The sequence below is a fragment of the Rhynchophorus ferrugineus genome, unplaced genomic scaffold, assembly GCF_030347505.1.
Source record: "Rhynchophorus ferrugineus isolate W39M unplaced genomic scaffold, kcgeb_rfMv2 rfM2, whole genome shotgun sequence".
NCBI classification, from domain to species: Eukaryota; Metazoa; Arthropoda; class Insecta; order Coleoptera; family Curculionidae; genus Rhynchophorus; species Rhynchophorus ferrugineus.
The window spans coordinates 15,213,703-15,235,807 of record NW_027472581.1 but is presented as its reverse complement, the minus strand read 5'-3'; the positions used below and the strand labels follow the sequence as shown (position 1 = coordinate 15,235,807).

Below are 22,105 nucleotides of genomic sequence, written 5' to 3'. Positions count from 1 at the left end.
ACAAATTAGGATTACGCAATTAGAATTATCGCTAGGATGTCATTCTTTTAATATTACTTTTGTATTAGGTGACATATATCGCTCATCCGTTAGATATAGATAGATGTAAGTTAGATGTTGTTTTATTTGTATCGAGATTTTTATTAGGTTAATATAGTATTACGTAGGTAATATATGTAAGGTATTAGGGTACGTTTGTAGGTATTTGTATATTTGTATTCGTATATGTAATCTGTATAATCATTGTCGGTAAAATTCTGGTGGGGGAGTACTGTAGCGACCGTCAGATGTTTCGAATTTTCCCGCAATTATCAGCAGCCCACAGATCTACTCGAGGTGTTGCACATACCTGAAGTTAGCACCCACGGTGAGGTGGCAACAAGTGGTACTGACAGAGGGTACGACGTGGCAACCTCGGGTGGTGAAGCTAGGGGATGACGCGACGCCTCGATGTTCTTTCCGTTCCCGACTCCGAGAGTGATCAGACGTGCCACTGTTCTTAACATCTGAAGGTAACTCTGCCACGTGCATTTCTTTATTTTTATATTCATATTCATATAGTCTGGTTTAGTGTTTAATATCTGCTCGTCAAAAATTAATATTTCTTCTGCATATAATTATAATCCCTTTGTACGAAAATAAATCATCGAAGATATTGTCTTTATCTAACCGCACCTGTACCCTAAACTAGTGAAGATAAAAGACGTGAACGATTTCACCAGGATACTAAACATACCAAGGTAAAACCAAGGCGTCTCAATAATCCGCTCTCTCTTCATCATGCTCTAGATTCGAAATTGTTCCCGTAAGCTAAAATGTACGAAAAGAAGCTCCACTGGAAAAAATTAAAAGTTTTAGTCTACGATATATTACTGCGATTATTGTTGATATTAAAAGAGATTACTTACGGCAGGCTAAATTCTAACCCAGGGTGTAAATTATACTTAATTATATTAATAATAATAATTATATATTATTATAAAATTATAAAAATTATATTTAAATGAAACATTATAAACCGCTTTAGCATTCTAAATAAATAAAATCAGAGATTAAAACAAATGATATAACACCTACTTACTTAATTAACGGCAAAATAAATAAAGTAAATTCTAAACGTAAATTTTCACTGACAAAGGTTTGATTAAAAATACAAATGAAATATAACAAAGATTGGTAATTATCATGACTCATACTTTCAATATCATGTAATAAGAAAATATGATGATAATGACAGTTAATATTACTGTAGCCAATAGTACGTGTAATTAAGTATGCTGTTGAATCATAGTAATGATAAATAATAGTGCCGGCAAGTTATGGTTCTAATAATAGATGGTATTGATAATGAACAGTGTTGATAACATTAATAACAAACGATTACAATGATACTCAATAGTAGTGAAAAAATAACCATGATGGTTAACAACATTCTTAATCCATACTAGTCAATAACAATGACGGTCATAACATCCACCATGACGGTCATAACATCCACCATAAGACCACACATAACATACAACGGATAAAGGCAAAATTGATAACAATGATTAATATGCTAGGGTGAAGTATGACCTCTGTACATGGTACGAAGGGAAGGTAACGCAGGACGTATCAGCTTTTATCCTAACACTAATAGTGATGGGCGTGCAATGAGATCAAGGCAAATAGATGCGAGAGATCCTGCCACTAGAGTTTGCTTTTAGTTACTACAGTCAAAACTAAAAATAAATAAATGAGCAGCACTGCATATCAGCTTCTCATAAATCCGATTTTGATTAACGTGCAATGCACATAAGAGAAATAGCCAGAAACACATTAGATACGCTACCACCAAGAACCAACAGGAACCACTTTCGGTGTCATTTATGTATACTTCAAATTGTCAATAAATCATAAATACTCCTCAGTTACTTTTGTCGCTTTGGCATTCGTTTTTAGCTTATAAAATAGACGATATAAATAATATAAATATATAAATAATACTTTATATTTGCAACAATAAAACTATTTCCTTTAATTTACGGTAATTCAATAACTGTCCGAAATAATACGAATAAATAAAAAAGTAGAGTAAAATAAAACAGATAAAGATAATTGTTTTATTGTGAAATAAAAATATAACCTCTGATAATAATGGTCCACTAAAGAGTATCATTAATTTTACATGATAATTGATTCTGTTGCTAGGTATCCGTAAAGGAGACAAATTTCACAATTAAAAGAAGAGACAATCCTGCTTAGTTCATTTCCCATTATTGTTCAAACTTTTTTTTAAGTATAAATGACTCAAAATTAAAAAAAAGTCTTAACATTTCTAATTACCATATGAAATCGAACTTGAATGATAGATGTCTTTGAGGTTTAAGAAAAAAAAATATCGACAAACTACAAACAAGTAAATCTCGCTTTTACATTTAGTATTATGGTTTATAAAATAAATGAGTAAGACCTAGAAATCACTGCAATTGATTATGTTATGCATTGCAATGAAGCTATTCATCTCAAAAAGTTCGACTTATGGACCGATAACTTTAAGTTTATTCATTTATGCATATCATCCCGCAAATACGTGATTTGGCTGCATCGAACTTATAATTATTTCCTAAACTAAAGAAACGTTTCGAAAACATCATTAACATGTTTAAATATTATTTCCTTTTACATATTTTTTTAAACACTTATTTTAAAGTCTCCTTTTACCAACTATGGGTTTATCTGGACTGGGCCTAGAGTTTAACGTGGGCTCTGAACGACGGTCCTCAGCATTAAGCCTACTGACTGGCGAGTGACCAACTTTATAAATCATCTCAGAAGACATCCGGTCTTACCCAGCCTGATTACTGGCGTGACTGGGATCATTTTCGTTGTCGGATTTTGCACTCTTGCCTAGTACATTCACAAATTTTAAACAATCACAACCATAAATTTCGACCATGCCCCAGCAGGATTCGAACCCGCGGCTATCGCAACAGTAGGAGGACCGTCGAATCGCCTTTACCACACGCCACCAAGCCGGTACATATCTTTATTATTATTACTTTGTTTCAACAAACCATAAGTCATTGTCTGGAGTTTTTTATTTCTGTTCCCATTCATGTCATAGTACCGTGAATTTGCGATAAGTATACCACAAATATCATAACAAGATATTCTTAAAATTAAAAAAAAACACGGCACGAAAAATCTTATCTAAAATTAACTTTCCGAGGAGTTAAAATTTTAGATGGCACTTAATTAATTTTGACGATATCAACGCGATAAATTAAAAAAAGGTTTGAAGTCTTCAGGCGAGGAAAAATTTGAGAATATAAGTGAGTTATTTTAGAATCCTATTTTAAGAGTTGTTCGGTATTAAACGAACATAAAAACACATGTGCTTCGAGGATATTTGGAACCCCTCGAATCGGTTATTAGAATGTTTACGATATCTGCAAAATATCTGAAACGTCTTAATGGTAATTTTGATTTCTGGAAAAATTTAAATAACGATGAGAAATTAAAAGTCGTTGTTGTCGTTTCATTTTTTTGTGGGATATGTATAGTAAAATATGAAATAATAGCTATGAATGACAACATATTTGATCCTTTTTCTTGGAGCTGAATTTTCCAGATGTAATATCTCAACATGTTCAATGCAAGTAACAACTTGATAAGAGTTTGTTGAGAATTTGATCATAGTCCGTTCCATTCTATTTATTACATTTATTTTTTTATATTTCCTTATCATTTATTTACTTATCTATTCATATTATTGTTTTTATCTATTTTATTTTCCTCTATTTTATTATTTGTTCATACATTTACCGTAGTTCTTTAATTATTCTAAATTAGATATAATAGTTTAATGATATCTACAATAAAGTATAAATTATGATTATTTATAAGCCAGAAACCGATACCAAAGTGGCCAAAGTAACTGATTTATAGTTACGATTGATTGATAGTTTAAAACATAAATTTTTTTATTTATCTAAATAATTCCTTAATATAAATTAGTATTATTATATGATCCGTTATATAATACAACCATCGTAACATGTAGAAGATCACTTCAGTAAGTGATCTGGTTTACAACTTGTAATCTAAATCTTATTCTAGAGGTTCTTAAATCTCGGTCTATGTGTCTATTAATCAGTTCGTGTGGCAATTTGCGTTTGAGCCTACGCACTTCACTCTCATTGCACACATTTAATTGTTTGGCGAGTTAATTGGGATGCACTAATAGCCTTTCAGAGTACTTGATGATGTTTAATATTGTGTATATTTACAAATTCGTGGCCTTCTTCAGCTAGGGCTGTCAAGCATTTGTATCTTCATTGTTTCAGATCCGATTATTTTTATTGTGTAATTATTACATATTATTTTGAGGAAGACATACAAATGTCTAACAACACCTACCTATATTGTTACTGGGGGTGGTCTGAGAATTTCATTTGGTTGGTTTTCTTTGTTGTTCTAGTTTTCTTCTATCTCTTCTGTCAGGGCACTGACACTGTTGTAAGTTTGGATGGGTTTTTGAAGCCAATAGTCGCTGATTTTTGTCTGTTTTCGGACTACTTGTTCTTCCGAGCTTCTCAAGAATTTTTTGTTTGTCACAATGTTCCATTCTGGTATTTGAGGGATTTCAGTTGAGTTGCTCGCTATTTCAAATAGCTGGTGATTCAATTGATAAATCGACAGAAAGGTGTTGTGAATTAGCTATTATATACTGAAATTAACCTTTCAGATCATTAGTTATTAAATGTCATCATCATGTCATATCAACCATACAATGGTTGAGACTAGGTTTTCAGTTTTTATGACCGGCACTTTTATGACACCAATTGTAACTCAGATGCTTTTTTACAACAGTGTTCTGAAAGATACGTCTGCACTCAGCGATGGTTTGAACAGAAGAGATGGTATACATAAACGCTACTTGAAGTGATTCTACTTGCTCTTGATGGCAGCGTATTTATCGTGTTTGCTTTTAGATTTTCCATTGTGTACATTGCAGGTTCATATGAGAAGTGACTGCCCAGAAAGAGAGTTACTTATTTCGTTATTTGATATTTTTGTTGTACCCTAGTGAAGCCTAATAACCTAGATATCGTGCTGCTTCCATCGATCTAATACCACCTTCATTATTGTTAGTGTTAGGATAGAAGCTGGTGCCTCGCGAGTCTCTTCGCACTCTGTGCATATGTTATGTGTTGTCATATGTCATGTCAGTGTTCATATTAACAATTATCGCTATTATCTGTTGTCTGTTATGTTTGTTCATCGTTGTTAATGACTACTATGGGATAATATTGTTGTTAATCATGACTATTCCGTCATTGCTATTGATTACCATTGTGATTGTCTGTTGTTGACCATTAATACCATCTCTGATCAGTACCGTTACTTGCCGGTATGTTTATTCATCAGCATGAAGTTCTGTTAAAAAAATATGTACCCGTACTATTAAGGACAAAGGATAAATCCATCTAAGGAATCTTGGAAGCTTTATGTTTGTTTAGAAGCGGATATAACCCTTCACTGATCGTTTTCGGTACGCGAACAATCAAGTTTCCGCGGGTCCGTAAATATGCCGAGATAATATCGCCAAACCACGACTGTATCGCTGCTGATTGTGTCCTCTGCGAACTGTTCAAGACGAAGCAACGAGAGAAAAAAATATACGGAGAATAATATGCCTGTCTGGAACAGCAGAGGGACAATTTTTCTACCGATACGGTTTCGTTTTGGGGGCGATTTTCACGGTTTGGTGTGCCGAAGGAGTTTGTGCAGTTGACAGGCGTCAGAACGTGCCCTGGAGTTTCTCGTTTCTTTCCTTTTTTTCTTCCGTCGTAGTTGTTTTTGTCGTCGCGCTACGTGACCAACGGGGCCTGATTTTCATTTCAGATTAAATCTAATCAGCTAGTCTAAATAAAAATGATTTCTTTTTTATTGCTTCTTTTTATTACATGTTATTGATAGTTATTATCTGTATTATAATATGTAATAGAAAGATGCAGAAGCTGAAGTATTCTAATATATTCAATTTCAAAATATTTGACTGTAGCTCTAACCTGTTGTATCCTACTTTTATTTTATTATATTTAGTTACTTCCTACTTTTCTAGTTTTTGTTATAACCATCAATTTTTATAAAGGTTATTGTTATTTTTATTAAAAATCTAGTGACTATCAACAATACTGATTTTTTTAAGGAAATAACACTATGCATTTAAGGAGGCTTTTGTTCTAGAAAATATTGATTTTCTTCTTTTTTTATTCTATTTCTTCATTAAAACTTAATCTTTTTAAGAATGTGTCTTTAATAGTATTTTTCAACAATTAAATTATTTTCAAAGATATATCTGTTCTAGTGACGCGGCATATCCCAACCTCTACTGAAATTTTTATCTACTTGGAATTGATGTGAACCTTCTCTATACATTCTTCTATCGTATCAAAGTAAAACAATAATATTAGATTTCTACTATTTTCAAAATATTATCGTTTTCTTGAACAGACGTAATTTGGTAAGAAAATTTGGATTGTTTTACTTTTTAGATGAAATAGTTAGGATTAAAAATTATTTCCTATGCTCAGCGCTCTGGAAAGGGAACTATTTAAGCGGATCTAAAGGATTAAGAAGAATTTCTATATATTTCTATGAATATTTTCCACAATTTATATATATATATATATATATATATATATATATATATATATATATATATACAGTATATAGTGACGGTTTTCAAAATTCGTGTCCTTTTCTACCACTCCTTCCGTATCACAGTCTTAGTTGTGGTTAGTTGTCATTTTTAGGCTAATTGTGTATTCATTTTGTTGAGGTAATATAATTATTTTATTGGCAAAATTAGCAATATTGCGAAAATAAGTGTATAAGGTATAAATTATTAGTAAAATATTATCATTTTATAACACTATAATTTTGTAGATTATTATGGAACAAAGGATATGGTCATTATTAGGTTAATTTTGTATTTATATTTTTTGCTGAGGTCAAATAGTTATTTCATTTACAAAATTAGCGGCAGATAATGCAAAAATATTAGTATAAGGTATGAATTGTTAGTAAAATATTATCATTTTATAACACTAATTTTGTGGATTTTTATATGTTGTTATGTTATGGAACAAAATATATGTTAAATAATATGGAAACAGAACTTATTTGAAGATTATTGCAAAGGTATCTTCTGAAATCTGATAAAAATGCTATTATTGGAAAATTGAAATCTGGTGTAACAACAGATATAATTTTGTCAGACATAAGACAAGCCGATATCCCACAAATGCAGACGATAAATATCATTAATAAAGATGATATATTCTATTTAATAAAAAAACACAACATCAATTCAGTTAGAAGTCATATCACATCTTGTTTGTTTCCCTGTAGTATCGCATTTACCAAATATTTTCTGATGCGTCGGTTATCAATGATTATTTTCTTGTATTTTCTGTTATGCGCAGTTTTATTTGTTTTTTACTTTGTTTTGAAAGACTAAATGTAATATGATGTCCATATTCATGAAATATATACTTTCTCAACCAATACTCCGCTTAGCTACCAGCACATATTTTTCACTAAACATCATCCCTACTGAAGTTCTGATTCGCCATTGTCTATGATTTCCTTGATACATCATTTGGCTACTTTTATTTTTGTGTTTTCTTAAAATTGACTAAAATTTTATGAGGGTAGGCTAAAAAGTCACATTAATAGACTAATCAACACGTACCTGTTGAAAATGTTGGAATTTCAACCTCTGAATATGCTTTATATGTTCAACCAGTACTGACTAATATCATCATGCGCCTCTGTTATTTCTTTTAACGGATCTCTTTTAGTTTTGTGGTTAAGGAGCGCTTGTGGCACCCTCTAGTCTGGTCTGTATATAAACTTTCATGTTGTGGCGATTTAGTAGTCTTCCCACGCGATCTGTCAATTTTTGAGAAAAAAAAACAGCAAGACTGTTGGGAAATATTTTTTAGTGTTATTTCCTTCTATTTCCCAATTCGTACTTGGTGGATTTGTCATCGAATCTTATTGCTAATTTGGTAACTACATATTCAACAATCATTCGTTCATTGTCTGATTGTTTTTGTAGCTTTCTGGTCTGTGGCAAGATTTTTCAGACGATTTTCAAGAAATAACAAGCACACATGCCTAAAACAGGATACAAACTCGTGAACTTCTATTATATAGCTTAATTTAACTATTAAATTCGATGGTTTTTGACATGTTTCTAGGCTAAGTTGCATTTTTAACTATCATTCCTTTTGTTGTTTTACTTGAAATAATCATCAAATGCTTTTAGAAACTTCAGAAGGCTTGGAGGGTCAAGAAAATTCGAAGATAGCATAGTGCAAGGTTTATTCCAGAAAAAACCAATTTAAAATTTTCACAAATCTTAGCACACAGCTTAGCAGTTGATGAAAGAACAGTTACCAGACATTTACACGCGACGGGATAGGTACAAATGGTTACCATGGTTGAAAACTGTTTCGTTTTTAAAAAAGAAGATTATGTGGTACAGCAGGATTCGAACCCTCGACTATCGCAAGAGGACGGTGCACCTACCAACCACTGCGCCAACCAAGCCGGAAAATATTTTTATTAAGTATCTAGTGTTCCAATTTCTCAATATTTGCCTAAATGAGAAAATTTTCAGAATACATACAATCTCCACAGAATTATATTCATCTAATTTACTAATATTATCAAACTATATAAGGACCCTCAAGATTAAAATTAAATAAATAAATACTAATATTCTTTCGTGACACTGCAATATCCACACATCTACGAGCTGATGAAAAATATTTTTAATGAAAATTATTTTAATCTCATCGTATTATCAAAGAAATTATTTCGAAACTGTTAATTCCTACTCACCTGATCATTAAAACAAACCAATAAGATTCACTTAATTAAAAAAAAACCCTAACCAAACAAATATCGTATTTTACCATTGATAATAATTGCCGTATATTTGCAAATCTTCGATCTATCGCAGCTAAATCTAAAAGATCAATTTTTAAACACTTATAAACGGTATATAAATACGTAGATGACATAGATTAGGAGTTCATTCAGATATTTTGCCATTAAACACTTCGATGTATCGCAAAAGAAGCACCAGTATGAACTATATCTTTCTGTTTTATTACCTGAGCTGTGCGTTGGCTTATAACTTCAACAGAGTAAGTACTGTTGTTCTTATTAATCAGTTTAGTGCCAGTATATTTGCGAATATATTTTGATAAAATTCGAAATCAGTAATTAATATTATTGATAATAGAATTTGATTGATGGACTACATCGTTTTTGTTTTATAAAATTTTTAAAAAGTGTTTTCGGTATTAGTACAGTGTGTACCAATTTATTTCTGATTATTAGATTCAAAATAGTTAAAGCGTTCATAATTCTTTGTTTTTTTTTATTATACATTAAGAAAATAGTACGATAAATTCTACAGATCGATATAATACCTTAGGATACATGTACTTAAAGTCTACTTGTGACCTGTGTGTGAAAATGTCTTCTATCTTTCAAAAAATGTACAAATTCTTAAATATTTTAACTAATTTTATAACACAACAACTGTAAAAGTGAAACAATATATATCATGATGTTTCCTGATTCTTGTTTAAAATCATAATTATTAGTCTATCTATATTTCACGTTTATTATTCTAACATTGTTACAATAAGATACTCTTCACCAATTCCATTCATTTCGTTGATACATTTTTTTGCTTTTATTTGCATTAATTTAAAATACGTACCTTTTTCCTTTTAGAATTATACGTTTAATGATCGATGGTTAATCAGGCTAAATATTACGAGGAAATCTTTGGGAAAAATAATATTGAAGTACAAGGAAACTGTCAGAATCTTAATAAGCGTTGGCTGTAACATTTTCCTTTTTCCAAATACGTTATTTTAGGGAATTCCTTAAACATCACCCAACTCATTTGACCGATTTGATTATTGTACCACGGCTTAGCCCAATGCTGTATAATATATTCACATCAATTAATAAAGAATAGTACCAGCTCAATGAAATTATCATGAGTTGAGCTTGCTTAGTGATGTCTCCATAAATAATTTAAAATCTTTAAGCGACATAGTTACTATATTTTCTTTTGTTGAATGGTATTAAGATAAATATTATGTAAACTAGTATATACACTATTTGGACTAATTTTTATCGTATATCTATAAAATTAATAAATTTAAATAAAAACCACCGCCACGTGATCATACAGGGTCGAAATTCTTGAAAACATATTTTCATTTAAATATGATTAAAATGATAATAAGCTACTCAACCTATTTTTATCAACAAATATTAAAATAAAACTCGTTGTTCACCAAGTCACGTAATACAAAATAAATGATGCATTTTTAGAAATAAATAACACTTAGTCCTATAGGAAAAAAGTGATTTCCTAAAAATCACCATAATTTTATGGGACTGAATTAGTTAGACAACAATTCTTCAAGTATCAGGTCCAACCCATTTCATTGTTTCACTGGCTTCATATAATTTACTTAATTGCAACAGTATTGGCTGTAATATTTTTCACAACTTAATTACTTTACTAGGTGAATAGGTTGTAGCATCATCCAGCGATATTATTTTATTTCAAATCACAATACATAGCCAGAAAGTTATACATGAATTTTGTCAAGAAAATACAGGTTCCTAGAGTTTTAGGCAAAATATGAATCAGATACTCATTTTAATTTTTTCTAGCTATATCTGCTTCAATAATTTACTGGATATTCACGTATCTTTTGGCAGTATTGATTGTCATAGTGTTTCAGCTTTTTATTCAATTTCACAATCATATACTATAAGATTTTTTTTATGGTTTCAATATTCTTTTTCACTGAGTCAAAAATTCTTCTTATTTACAATAAAATATACCATATTTACATTTCAAGAAATTATATTAGGCCTATAAATTAATTCTATTTTTTTTTATTTGAAATTTTATTGTGAGAAATTGATAAAATATATTTTATCTAAATTATTGTCCACAGAATGACGTCAAATGAATGAATCTTTCAGGCAGTTTACGAATTCCATCTCTAAGGAACTCTTTTTAATATTTGCACAAAAAATGTCATCATATCATTCTTGTGTCTTTGCTAACAGGTCAATTGAAGTCCCTGGCCTACAATAGTAAAACACATTTTTTTGGCAAGATTTTTTTTTTGGTTCAACATAATTCCCTTCAAAAGTCATGCACTGATTATAGTGACCCTCTAATTTTTCGATACCATTTTTGTAGTATGAATTGTTCTTTGCTTCAAAATAGGCCTCAATTTTGGCGACCACCCCTTCTTTCGACGAAAATTTCTTCCCAGAGAACATTCTTTTGAGATCTAGGAACAGAAAATAGTCGCTGGGGACAGATCTGGAGAATACGGTGGATCAGGAAGCAATTCGAAAGCCCAATTCATGGATTTTTGCCATCGTTTTCACTGACTTGAGACACGATGAATTCTCTTGGTGAAGCAGCACTTTCTTTTTCACCAAATGCGATCGTTTTTCGGCGATTTCGTCCTTCAAACGATCCAATAACGCTATATAATAGTTGCTGTTGATGGTTTTTCCTTTTTCAAGGTAATCAATGAAAATTATTCCATGCGCATCCCAAAATACAGACATCATAACCTTGCCAGCCGACTGTTGCTTTTTCCCACGTTTTGGAGCGGGTTCATCGTGTGCAGTCCACTCAGATGTTTGGACTTCGGAGTGAAATGATGGAGCCATGTGTCATCCATCGTCACATATCGACAATAAACTTGGGTTTATTATACTTGATCATCTTCAAAGACTGCTCCGAATTATCAACTGGTTACACAATTTTTTGGTTAAAAGTAGGCTTGCGCGGCACCCACTTTGCACAGAGCTTTCTCATACCCAAATATTCATGAATGATATGATCTACAAGTACAGTTGATATCTTTAAAGTATCTGCTATTTCATTCAGTTTCAATTTACAGTCATTCGAAATCATTTTGCGCATTTTTTAAAATGTTTTGTCGGTAACAACCTCTTTTGGGCGTCCACTGCATTTACCGTCTTCGGTGCCCATTTCACCACGTCTAAACTTGGTATACCAATCCTTGATGGCAGTGTCCGGAAACTCAGCATCAAGCCGAGTTCTTGCTTCAACTATATTTTTCCCTTCAAAAAAGCAATATTTTATCAACACGCAAAATTCCTTTTTATCAATTTTTTTCACTATAATAAAAGTTACTTCACTCAAAATGTTATAATTCATAAACTAATGATCCAACAGCTGTTAAATTTATACATACATTCTTGAGGGTTAGCGCCAACTGGAAAACATATGGATTTAAATCCAGTAGTGCCATCTATGTGTCAGGCCGGAGACTTTTCTATTGAATTCTTAGTATTCCAGCCATTTTTCGCACAGTGCTCGATTCAAACGAATAAGTTGTATTCGATGCCGAACACATTGATTATTTCATCCAGTTTCTGGTTACCCAGAACGATCTTTGACTTCGATGTCAAAATCACCACTTTTAAAATATCAAATCCAATATTCACATGATGAAATCGATGGTGCGTGGTTGCTATAAGCTTCGCACAAGTTTTTTTTCACATTTTGATGAAATTATACGTATTGAGAAGTGGGGCTTCTACATGAAGTTGGTTACAAATGTAGCCGATACAATTCATACAATAACATTATATGTTGTAAGTTCTTTATGATTAATTTATAGTTGTAATATTATATTTTATATATAGCATATATTACATATAAATATGATAAAGTATCACCATGACAAGACTCATCTAACATCAAACCGAATTAAAATGTAGCGGTGTCATGAAGTTAAAGTCGACAGATGACGGGCAGTATCAATAAATAACGTGAAATCACATATATTGTCCAGACCTATTAAAAAAAAATAAGTTGTAAAATGTTATGAAATAACACGAGGTAGTTTAAAATGTTAGGAATTATATATATGCCATAACATTTTATGACACATTTAGAGCAGAATGAATAAAATACAGTAAAAATGAAAGAAAGCAGTAGTATCCCAAATATATATAAAATTTAATGTATTTTATTAAGACCAATTGCTTTAAAGTAATTTAGCGTTAAGACACTCAAATATCACGTGATACGTTTTAATATATTTTATTGGATCTTCTAATAATAAAATGCTAAGTAATTTATTTTTAAATAATTTCTAAATGGATGGTGAAATATATTTTCTCTCAAAGTAATACGTCTATTAGCTCTTGTCTTCTCTACAATAATTTAGAAACCATTTGAAACACTCAGTACTCTAAATGCTTAAATCAGACCGGAAACCTATCAACAATTTTATATGTAATTTTTGGATCTATTTCAAATAAATGAATTTTAGATCCCCCCGTAGCGTGTATAATAAAAAATTTAAAAATACCTTTAGTCTTTAGTTCTTTAAATTTAAGGCGTTACAGTACCGAACTTGGTCTTATGTCACCGCTCATCAAACATTCATAATTAATGAGGCTCGCCCGGGCTTTCCAAAGTTTCCCGTTAAATTCCTAATTGAACCCTTATTTTGTTCGAAACAACGAATAATTTCTATTTTCCCTTCGATATTTTCGCCCATTAGATGCTAACCTGTTTGCTATTTATAATTCATTCGTGTGACAATAATCCGTCTATAATTTACGTACCAATAAACAAGAATAAGTTACGCTTAATTCTTTTAATCTCCTTTTTACAATTTTCTGCATTTATTGTCATAATACGTTATTTTAAATCAAGTAATATTAATCGTGGAACGTCAAGAAAGTATTTCTTGATATAAAATGTCAAGATATAAAATATAATAAACTGTCATGGACTATCGCAGTATCCAAACAAGATATATTATCATAGAATTTCAAAAATATAACATATGAGTATAAAAGTATGACACAAAATCTTTTAAAAATTAACGAATTATCGTGCATTATTATAAAACATAGTGATGATGAAAATTTATGTAATGTCAAAATGCATTAAAATGTAATTGTAATTAAAGTTTCAAGTGATGTCAATGAATGTTAATAAATATTTAAAAAACACTTAAATGATGCCCAAATATATTATTAAAACTATGAAATAATTCTCCTTATGAAATTACACGAAATGGTTTAAAATGTTATGAAATATTATACTTATATCATGATATAATTAAAATTAAATATACTATCAAGTATAATGTAGTGCAAAAATTTGCATTAACATATGTCTGTGACTGTTAACAAATGTTAATGGATGCTAAGTGGTGTTAAAGCAAGTCGAGATATCACAGTGAAAGTGTTGAAATGTCAAACAATGCCAATAATACCGAAATAATGCCAAATAATATATAAAAACTATTTTATTTAATACCTTACACGCATCATATTTAATTCCATTAAATTGCTACCGACCGTTTTTAAAAAGTCTATCGTTTTATTTAGTTTTAGACACTAAAGTAGGAATGGTGAAAAAATATCGGTATATCGATTTATCGATATTGACTTTACTAGCTATTTTTCAATATTAAAAAAATATATTTGTAAAATAATATGAAAAAAAACATCTAGTTATTGATAATATATTTTTCATATCGGTACTTATAGGTTTGGATATTTCAAAAGTTGAATATCGACATTCCTATTTTAAAAGTCGGATATTTTAATGCCATTATTTGGTTATGTATTATGATGATGATGCATTAAATGTCTAGTGATTTATTAAGATTAGTATACTGAGCAAAAACTTTTTCTCACCGTTCACATTTAATTAACAATGGTTTTATTATTGCTATTGCTGTATCATTAACTAATCTATATTATCTAAAACAATATCTTATCTCAAGTAACGGATTGTTAGATTACGAAAATAAAACTATTCTTAATTATCTATTTTGATTTTATTCCTTAACTTTAATAGTTTTGCTAGCGACACCATTTATTTTGTTCTATAATTTATTAATCGACATAGGATACATAATTGATATAATTACTCTATAGATGTTTACTAGTTCTCGGTTCATTCATTAGGCTTGTTTATTGATCGATTTTCGATTAACTAATCCAGCGATTTAAATAACTTCCTGCCAAATATGAAAATTAGTAAACAGTTAGATATAATTTTACGTAAGCTTTTACAGGAGAAAGCAAAGAGAAAAATAAGTCATAAATCATATGAATTAGTGAATCATATATAACAAGGAAATACTATTTTAGATATGCTATTAATATTATAGATAATAAAACTATATTTAGCCGATTATTGTACGTCTTACAGATGTACAATGTTTAATTGCTTTATTTAATTATTGTATAATTTATATTTTTGTTAAATTTAATTTGAGTGGAATTTCGAAGAAAACATGATTTATATTTGGGAAATTTACATTTGGAAGATTATATAAACGATTTAATTATCTCCTTGATTTATAGTTGGTTTATTTAAACAACAAATTATTTCTTTTTTTACTCTTCGTGATTCCGGAATCTGCCCTATAGGCAATAAGTATTTCTTATATCTATATTGTATATTATATATACATGGCATGTAGAAAATCACTTCATTATCTTCTGTATAAAATATTATCTTAATTAATTAGTCTTATTCTAAAGCTTACTCTAAAGTCTACATATGTCCAGTAATCAGTTCAGGTGGTGTTAAACGTTTTAGTCTATGCACTTCACTATTATGTCGTATATTTAGCTAATTAGCTAGTACATTGGGATGCACCGACACTCTTTCGAAGTACTTCACACAAACACGTTGGATTACACTCGTTATAGGTTCTAGAGGAATATCGCGTTGTATTACTTTATTTGAAATATAGTACGGAGCATCAATGAATATATTAGATTTGCTAACGGTACCCCATAGTTAGATTCCATATGACCAAATGGGCTTGAGTATAGACTCATACAGCAATACCTTGTTATCTAATGATAACTTGGATTTGCGCCCGATGAGCCAATACATTTGATACAATTTAAGTCCAAGTTGTTTCCGTTTAGAGAGTATGTGCTTCTTCCAGGTTAGGCGTCGATCTAAGTGCGTACCAAGATATTTAACATGCTCTGCTTGGGGGAGTTGATGATGATTGATATTCACTGGTGGACATGTTCTTCTACGCAGGGTAAACGTTACATGCGTGGATTTTGTTTCATTGGCTTTAATGCGCCGCGTCTTCAACCATAATTGTATTTGCTCCAGGTGATTTTGTAGGTTTATTGATGCTGTGACTGGATCTTCATGGGATGCTAAGATTGCTGTGTCGTCTTAAGCAACAAATTATAAAATTCATTTAAAGGTAAATAAAGGTGTATTTTTGTGTGTTTATAATATGTATATTCACTATCTATTCGAGATTTTCTGCTGAGATATACTTACCATGTTCATCAATATCTTCCTTGAAGCTATTCAACACTTAATACTCAGGATCTCACTAGATGCCCCCCTGTCATAAGTCTGTGTAGCCACCACCACTCTACCAATCGCATAGCGTAGATACCTCCTTAATTAAAAGCTTTCTGTCCGATAACATATTTAATATAACTCGTTTTCCTCCTGAAGTTACTCGTCTACTCAGAATAGTCATTCCATCTTATATATCCTCCCAATTTCGCCACAATGTTTATTAATACCTTTCCTGTTAATTGTTAAACAAGGAGCATTGCGGTTCCTTATGAGCTCCAAAATGTGGATATCAATTTGCTATCCCTCTACCCCTAGAATAAGTATATATATATATATATTGATGACTACAAGTCTTGCAGAAGACTCATGAATGCCTTTGTCACTAGCGTTAATTTCTTATTTTTAAACATTTGTAACCTAAATTCTACACAGACTCAGAATCAAGTTTTCAAAGCACTGTTTCATGATTACGAGTTCTGAATGATTACATTATCTCTACATACAGGAAATAACATGGAAAACTGTTATTTTGGAATGGCATACATAAATTGCCTAAGAGATGAGCAAAATGTATAGAATGAAACATTCAATACTTTAAATAAATAAATGTTTTACTATTTAACTAAACAAAGTGTATTCTATAGTGTGTTCAAAGTTATTTTGTACATACGTCATCTAAATTTGTGACATCAAAACGTCGCTATGTTGCCGCATCAACTCTGAGTTTTAGTTTAATTTGGTTTTGATATACAACAAAATTGTAATAAACATAATGAACGAATAAAATAATTAAACAAAAATGTTATGAAATATAATTTATTTCAAAGTTATAATACATCTAAAAACTACAATTAATTATACAGCCACAATAGTTTATAGGTTAGAGGTATAACCTTTTATCACTGTTGCTTTCAAGAATTTTGCATACGTCTGACAACCAGACGACCTTGACAGGCTCATTCGTTTACGTGTTCGAACTAATCAGGCATCATTGTGTTTCTTTTTAACTAGAATATATTGAGATAGAAAATATTGTCTGATTCTAAAACGACTTCTTAATTCTTGATGATTTATGTACAAAAAACTTTAAAATTGACTATGATTAGTCATATTAGTCATTCATACAAATCCGTGTAAACCTATATTTTAATATTCTAAAAGACGTTTCAAAAGATTCATAAAATCTTGTATTTGCGTATTTAAATATCAAAGATCAAAGGTTCTAAAATCAGTTTTTTGTAGATATCCATCTTCCTATAGCTTTGATGCTATTTGCATTTATTTTGAGTATTAGAAAATAAAATTTGTACTATCTCTTAGGCAATTTATGGATGCCATTCCAAAATAACACTTTTCCATTTAGTATTATATTATTTAGTATTTGTAGATATCAATCATGAAATAGTTCTTTCAAAACTTCAAGAGTCAGTGTGTTTAGCAATTTGTTTGGCTTATATGACTAGGTTATTAGCGAAAAAAATCAGCAACGATTACAGACACACGTAGTAGCGTTAATACTAGTATGTGTGCATGAAAATAATCAAGTTATATCGTACTTAAGAACTTAGATCTTTTTGTATAAATGTATTTGAAGTTTCGACAGAAATGTTGAATACTTAAAAGAATATTTTAAATAATTTTCAACACGTGAACAAAACTCCTATAAATTTAGAGGATCGAAGATAGGGTTCATGCCTCATTCAAAAATCGATAAAAGTGATAGACAATACTTTTGAAAATACATTTCTACGATTTTATTTATATAACTATTTTTTTCAAATACTATGAATGAATTCCAACAGATAATAATTTTTGTTTGATGTACCACCATGAGTTGAGACTTAGAGAATAATTGCTATCTATTTTTATTAATATTACAGCCTACGCCACGATCAGATAAATTATATGTTGTCGGTGGAGTAGAAGTTTCCCCCCATTCTCTTCCATATCAAGCGGCTATTTTGGTGGATGACACCTATTTCTGCGGCGGTGCTGTCATATCAAACAGATACGTCATAACTGCAGCTCATTGTGTTTGGGAGTAAGCATATATCTTCAGTATCATAAGTTCTATTTAATGACAATTCACTTCCTATTAGCTGTAGGTTCGTTCAGGTTTTACTCGGTGCACATAAATGGAGAGTACGTGAAACGACGCAAAGAAACTTCTATTCCAACACTATCATCATACACGAAAATTACACTGGCCAGAAAGTGGAGGATAATGACATTGCCTTGATAAAAAGTCCGATGTCCATACCATTTTCCAGTTCGATCAAATCGATTGCTTTACCAGATGATGGTTGCTGCAACTTCACCGGGTCTACAGCCATGTTATCCGGATGGGGTATGTATTAATGTTGTATCTAGTCTAATTTATAATATAAAAATCATTGGGTTTTAGTTTTGGGGGTTATTTCAAATGTTAAATCTTTATTAAACAATATATATTACATATTTATTTTATGAAATACTGTTCGCCACTATCTCCTATCATTCGTGTAACATAACGCTCGGTTTGTGATAATTTCAAAAAAGCCGTTCCCTAGGCTAATTAGGGAGAATATTTTTCTGACTTTAAAATAACAACCTTTATCTATGTAGTTTTTTCATTTTCATATCTTAAAGATTCTGCAGTCTTTCTGAATAATACCCGAAAATTGGAACTTCGCTTACACTCCAGATCCATTATATTAACATTTTTTCTTTGTTAATAAACAAAAAGAATTGTTAACAGTTCAACAACATCGAACAATTAAATACATTATTAAATAATTAGTTTTTATAGCTTCAAAGGTGTGTGAATAAGACATTAATGTTATAACTTACGAATAGATTGAGACGAATTCTGTCAAATTACAGGCTGTTGGTAACCACTTCGAGCATTGTTTGTTACTATAAATCTTTGAAAAAAATCCTTGACACAAAAAATCCTTTGTATGAACGAATTACTTCATTGATGTATTGATGTTGTTTACTGGACGTCTATTATCATGAAATAACTTAACATTTTTAAGGGGTTGTTATGTATATTATGTGACACTTCATTTTTGTAAATATTAAATATTTTTATTTAATATTTTAAAGTCTCCTTTTTACCAACGAGAATTTATCTGTACTGGACCTACAGTTTAACGTGGGCTCCGATCCTCGGCATTAAGCCTACCGACTAGCGAGTCGCCTAACTTAGAAATCATCCCAAAGACATCCAGTCTTACCCAACCTGGTTATTGGCGTGACTGGGATCATTCTTTGTCGAATTTTACACTATTGCAGGATAAAAACAGTCATTTTAATGTTATTATCGAAATTAGTTAAATTATTTGAAATTATAGTAATAAAATAAATCTTAAATATAGAATGCGACCTCCCATGTATAATCTAGTAGCCAAGATTTGCGCGTCTGAGTCATCAGAGGGCGCACTAGTCGGGAATATATATTATTTGTAATATGGGGCAATTAAAAATATAGGATTTGAAGGTTATTTAAATTTTTATTGGTATTAAACATTTTCAAAATACATGAAAAAACACTATCTAATCTGACAATCTAATCTGGTTTGGTTAATTTCAAAGGCGCGTACAAAGTCTTCACGTATTTTTTAACTAAAATAATCAGATATTTGGGTATAATGTTATTGCTAAAATAATTATACTTAATAATAATATAACTTAGATTTTTAACACAAGAGACATATTTTAAAATAAAATATGTAGATAATAATCGTTGTAGTAACTAAATAAAAATAAACAATAACTTTATTTAATCTATCTACTACACTTATTTCACTATTATATATACACTTGTTCTACTATATGCACACAATTTAGCTAAATACCTACCTAAACCTATTTATCTATTTAAAATATTATTTTAACTACTTGGTAGTAGTTGGTACCAAGTAGTTAAAATAATTGGTAGTAGTTTGTATCAGTTGGTACTGATCATACAGTACAAAAATATAATATAATTTTATGACATATACAATAAATTAAATTACTGTTACTGTTAATTTAATTATTGTGTGTAATAAAAACAAAACCAGTATGGTTATTCATAAAGTATATTTTGGAGTCAAAAAATAATAATTAGAGACCTACATAAATAATTAATATGAATTTTTACAGGATATACATCTACAAATGGAGGAATATCATCTGTTTTGAGGAAAGTTTATCTACAAGTTGAAAGCCTCGCATGGTGTGCGAAGTATTTCTCCTATGTCAACAAGTCGCAAATATGTACAAAGGGCACTGATTCAATTACAGGATCTGTAGGTGCATGCTATGGAGATTCGGGCGGACCTTTGGTCAAGAGCGATGTTCTCATCGGGGTAGTATCGTTCGGAAGCGACGCTTGTGATATGGGTTATCCTTCGGTATATACTAACATAAGTTACCACAGGGATTGGATTAGAAAACATTCGGGAGTATAACAAAGTGCTGTTGGTCGGACATGGACTCCGATAGAATGTTCTTTTCCCTCGTCGATCGCTGTCAATAGAGAGATATAACACCTAATACTGATTGAAAATCACGAGCGCTTGTATGATGAAATTGAACGGGGAAGTTTCTGAAACGATTAGAAGAAAACGGATTAATATTATATCAATTACTTAATAAAATATAATTGAAAAAATATTGTATTTTTCTTAATTATAATTTGTAGTCCTCTTATGAACAAGAGGTTTATCTGAACTGACAGTTTATTAATTAGTGCTTAAAATGAATAATTTAGAAACCGCTTTAAAAGACATGCAGTTTCATCCAGCATGGTTGACTAAAATTGTTGTTTCTTGTTGACTATTATGTTGTATCCTAGTCAACTGGTTAGAGGTGCCGAAAAAATAAAATGTAAATTATAAAATATCTAAAAAGAGAGTATATAATAAACATTTAAAACTAAATTTTCAGGTAATTAATTTTTGGTATCTGTTAAAAATATCGATATTTACCTGGTTGTTGCAAAAAAATATAGATATACGGATTAGGAACTATCGACTGAAAACAGTCGAACTAGTCGATGGTCAAAAAAAAAGGCGGAGATGTACATATTCCTCCTTGAAATTTCTTGGGGAACGAAAAGGGGGTAATTGCTGGATACCATTATATTCACAAGAACAGTTTTATGTTCAATGATAAAAAAGAATTTTTGTATTTTATATATTTGGCATTATTGTAGAGGTAGTAAGTGTAGTAAAGATCACCAAATATTTATTTCCTACTTTCGCAATAAATCTGTATTAACTGCTTTAAGATTATTATTCGTTGACTTAGAAAATCGAATAATCGAATAATTATAATATAATATTAATATCATATTACTTTCTATCACTCAAAACTTTGTTATTTTTACTCTATTACATTAATAAATAATCCTAAAAAATAAAGTTCGAAAATGTTGCTATATTCGTGTACAATGTATAGTTATTTACAATCTAACAAACATAAAACCATATATATTATTATTTATCCGTTCCACAATGTTTATAATAACATTGTAACAATAATTATAACTTGCCTCAATACATTTTTGTGTTGATCAAGTAAATAAAATATTAACAGACACAGACTTATTTTGCTTTCAATATGAAGAAACAAAAAGATAGGAGTTCTGCTGTGTATTCAATTAGGTTG

At 30.5% G+C, this 22,105-nt stretch overlaps 1 protein-coding gene across 1 annotated transcript; it reads left to right on the top strand.

Moving 5' to 3' along the window:
* The first annotated feature begins 9,073 nt into the window (after window positions 1-9,073).
* LOC143189962 (brachyurin-like) lies at window positions 9,074-21,087 on the top strand. The gene is made up of 4 exons (XM_076393980.1): window positions 9,074-9,209; window positions 18,349-18,509; window positions 18,568-18,815; window positions 20,597-21,087. Exons 1-4 carry the CDS (start codon window positions 9,126-9,128, stop codon window positions 20,902-20,904), a joined length of 801 nt encoding a protein of 266 aa, XP_076250095.1. The 5' UTR covers window positions 9,074-9,125; the 3' UTR covers window positions 20,905-21,087.
* The last annotated feature ends 1,018 nt before the right edge of the window (window positions 21,088-22,105 follow it).

Bases quoted from the DNA above. Each gene is read 5' to 3' on its own strand.
- LOC143189962 (XM_076393980.1), top strand. From the start codon at position 9,126: ATGTATCGCAAAAGAAGCACCAGTATGAACTATATCTTTCTGTTTTAT. The intron at 9,210-18,348 runs GTAAGTACTGTT...TTAATATTACAG, and splicing joins TGGCTTATAACTTCAACAGA to CCTACGCCACGATCAGATAA. The intron at 18,816-20,596 runs GTATGTATTAAT...GAATTTTTACAG, and splicing joins AGCCATGTTATCCGGATGGG to GATATACATCTACAAATGGA.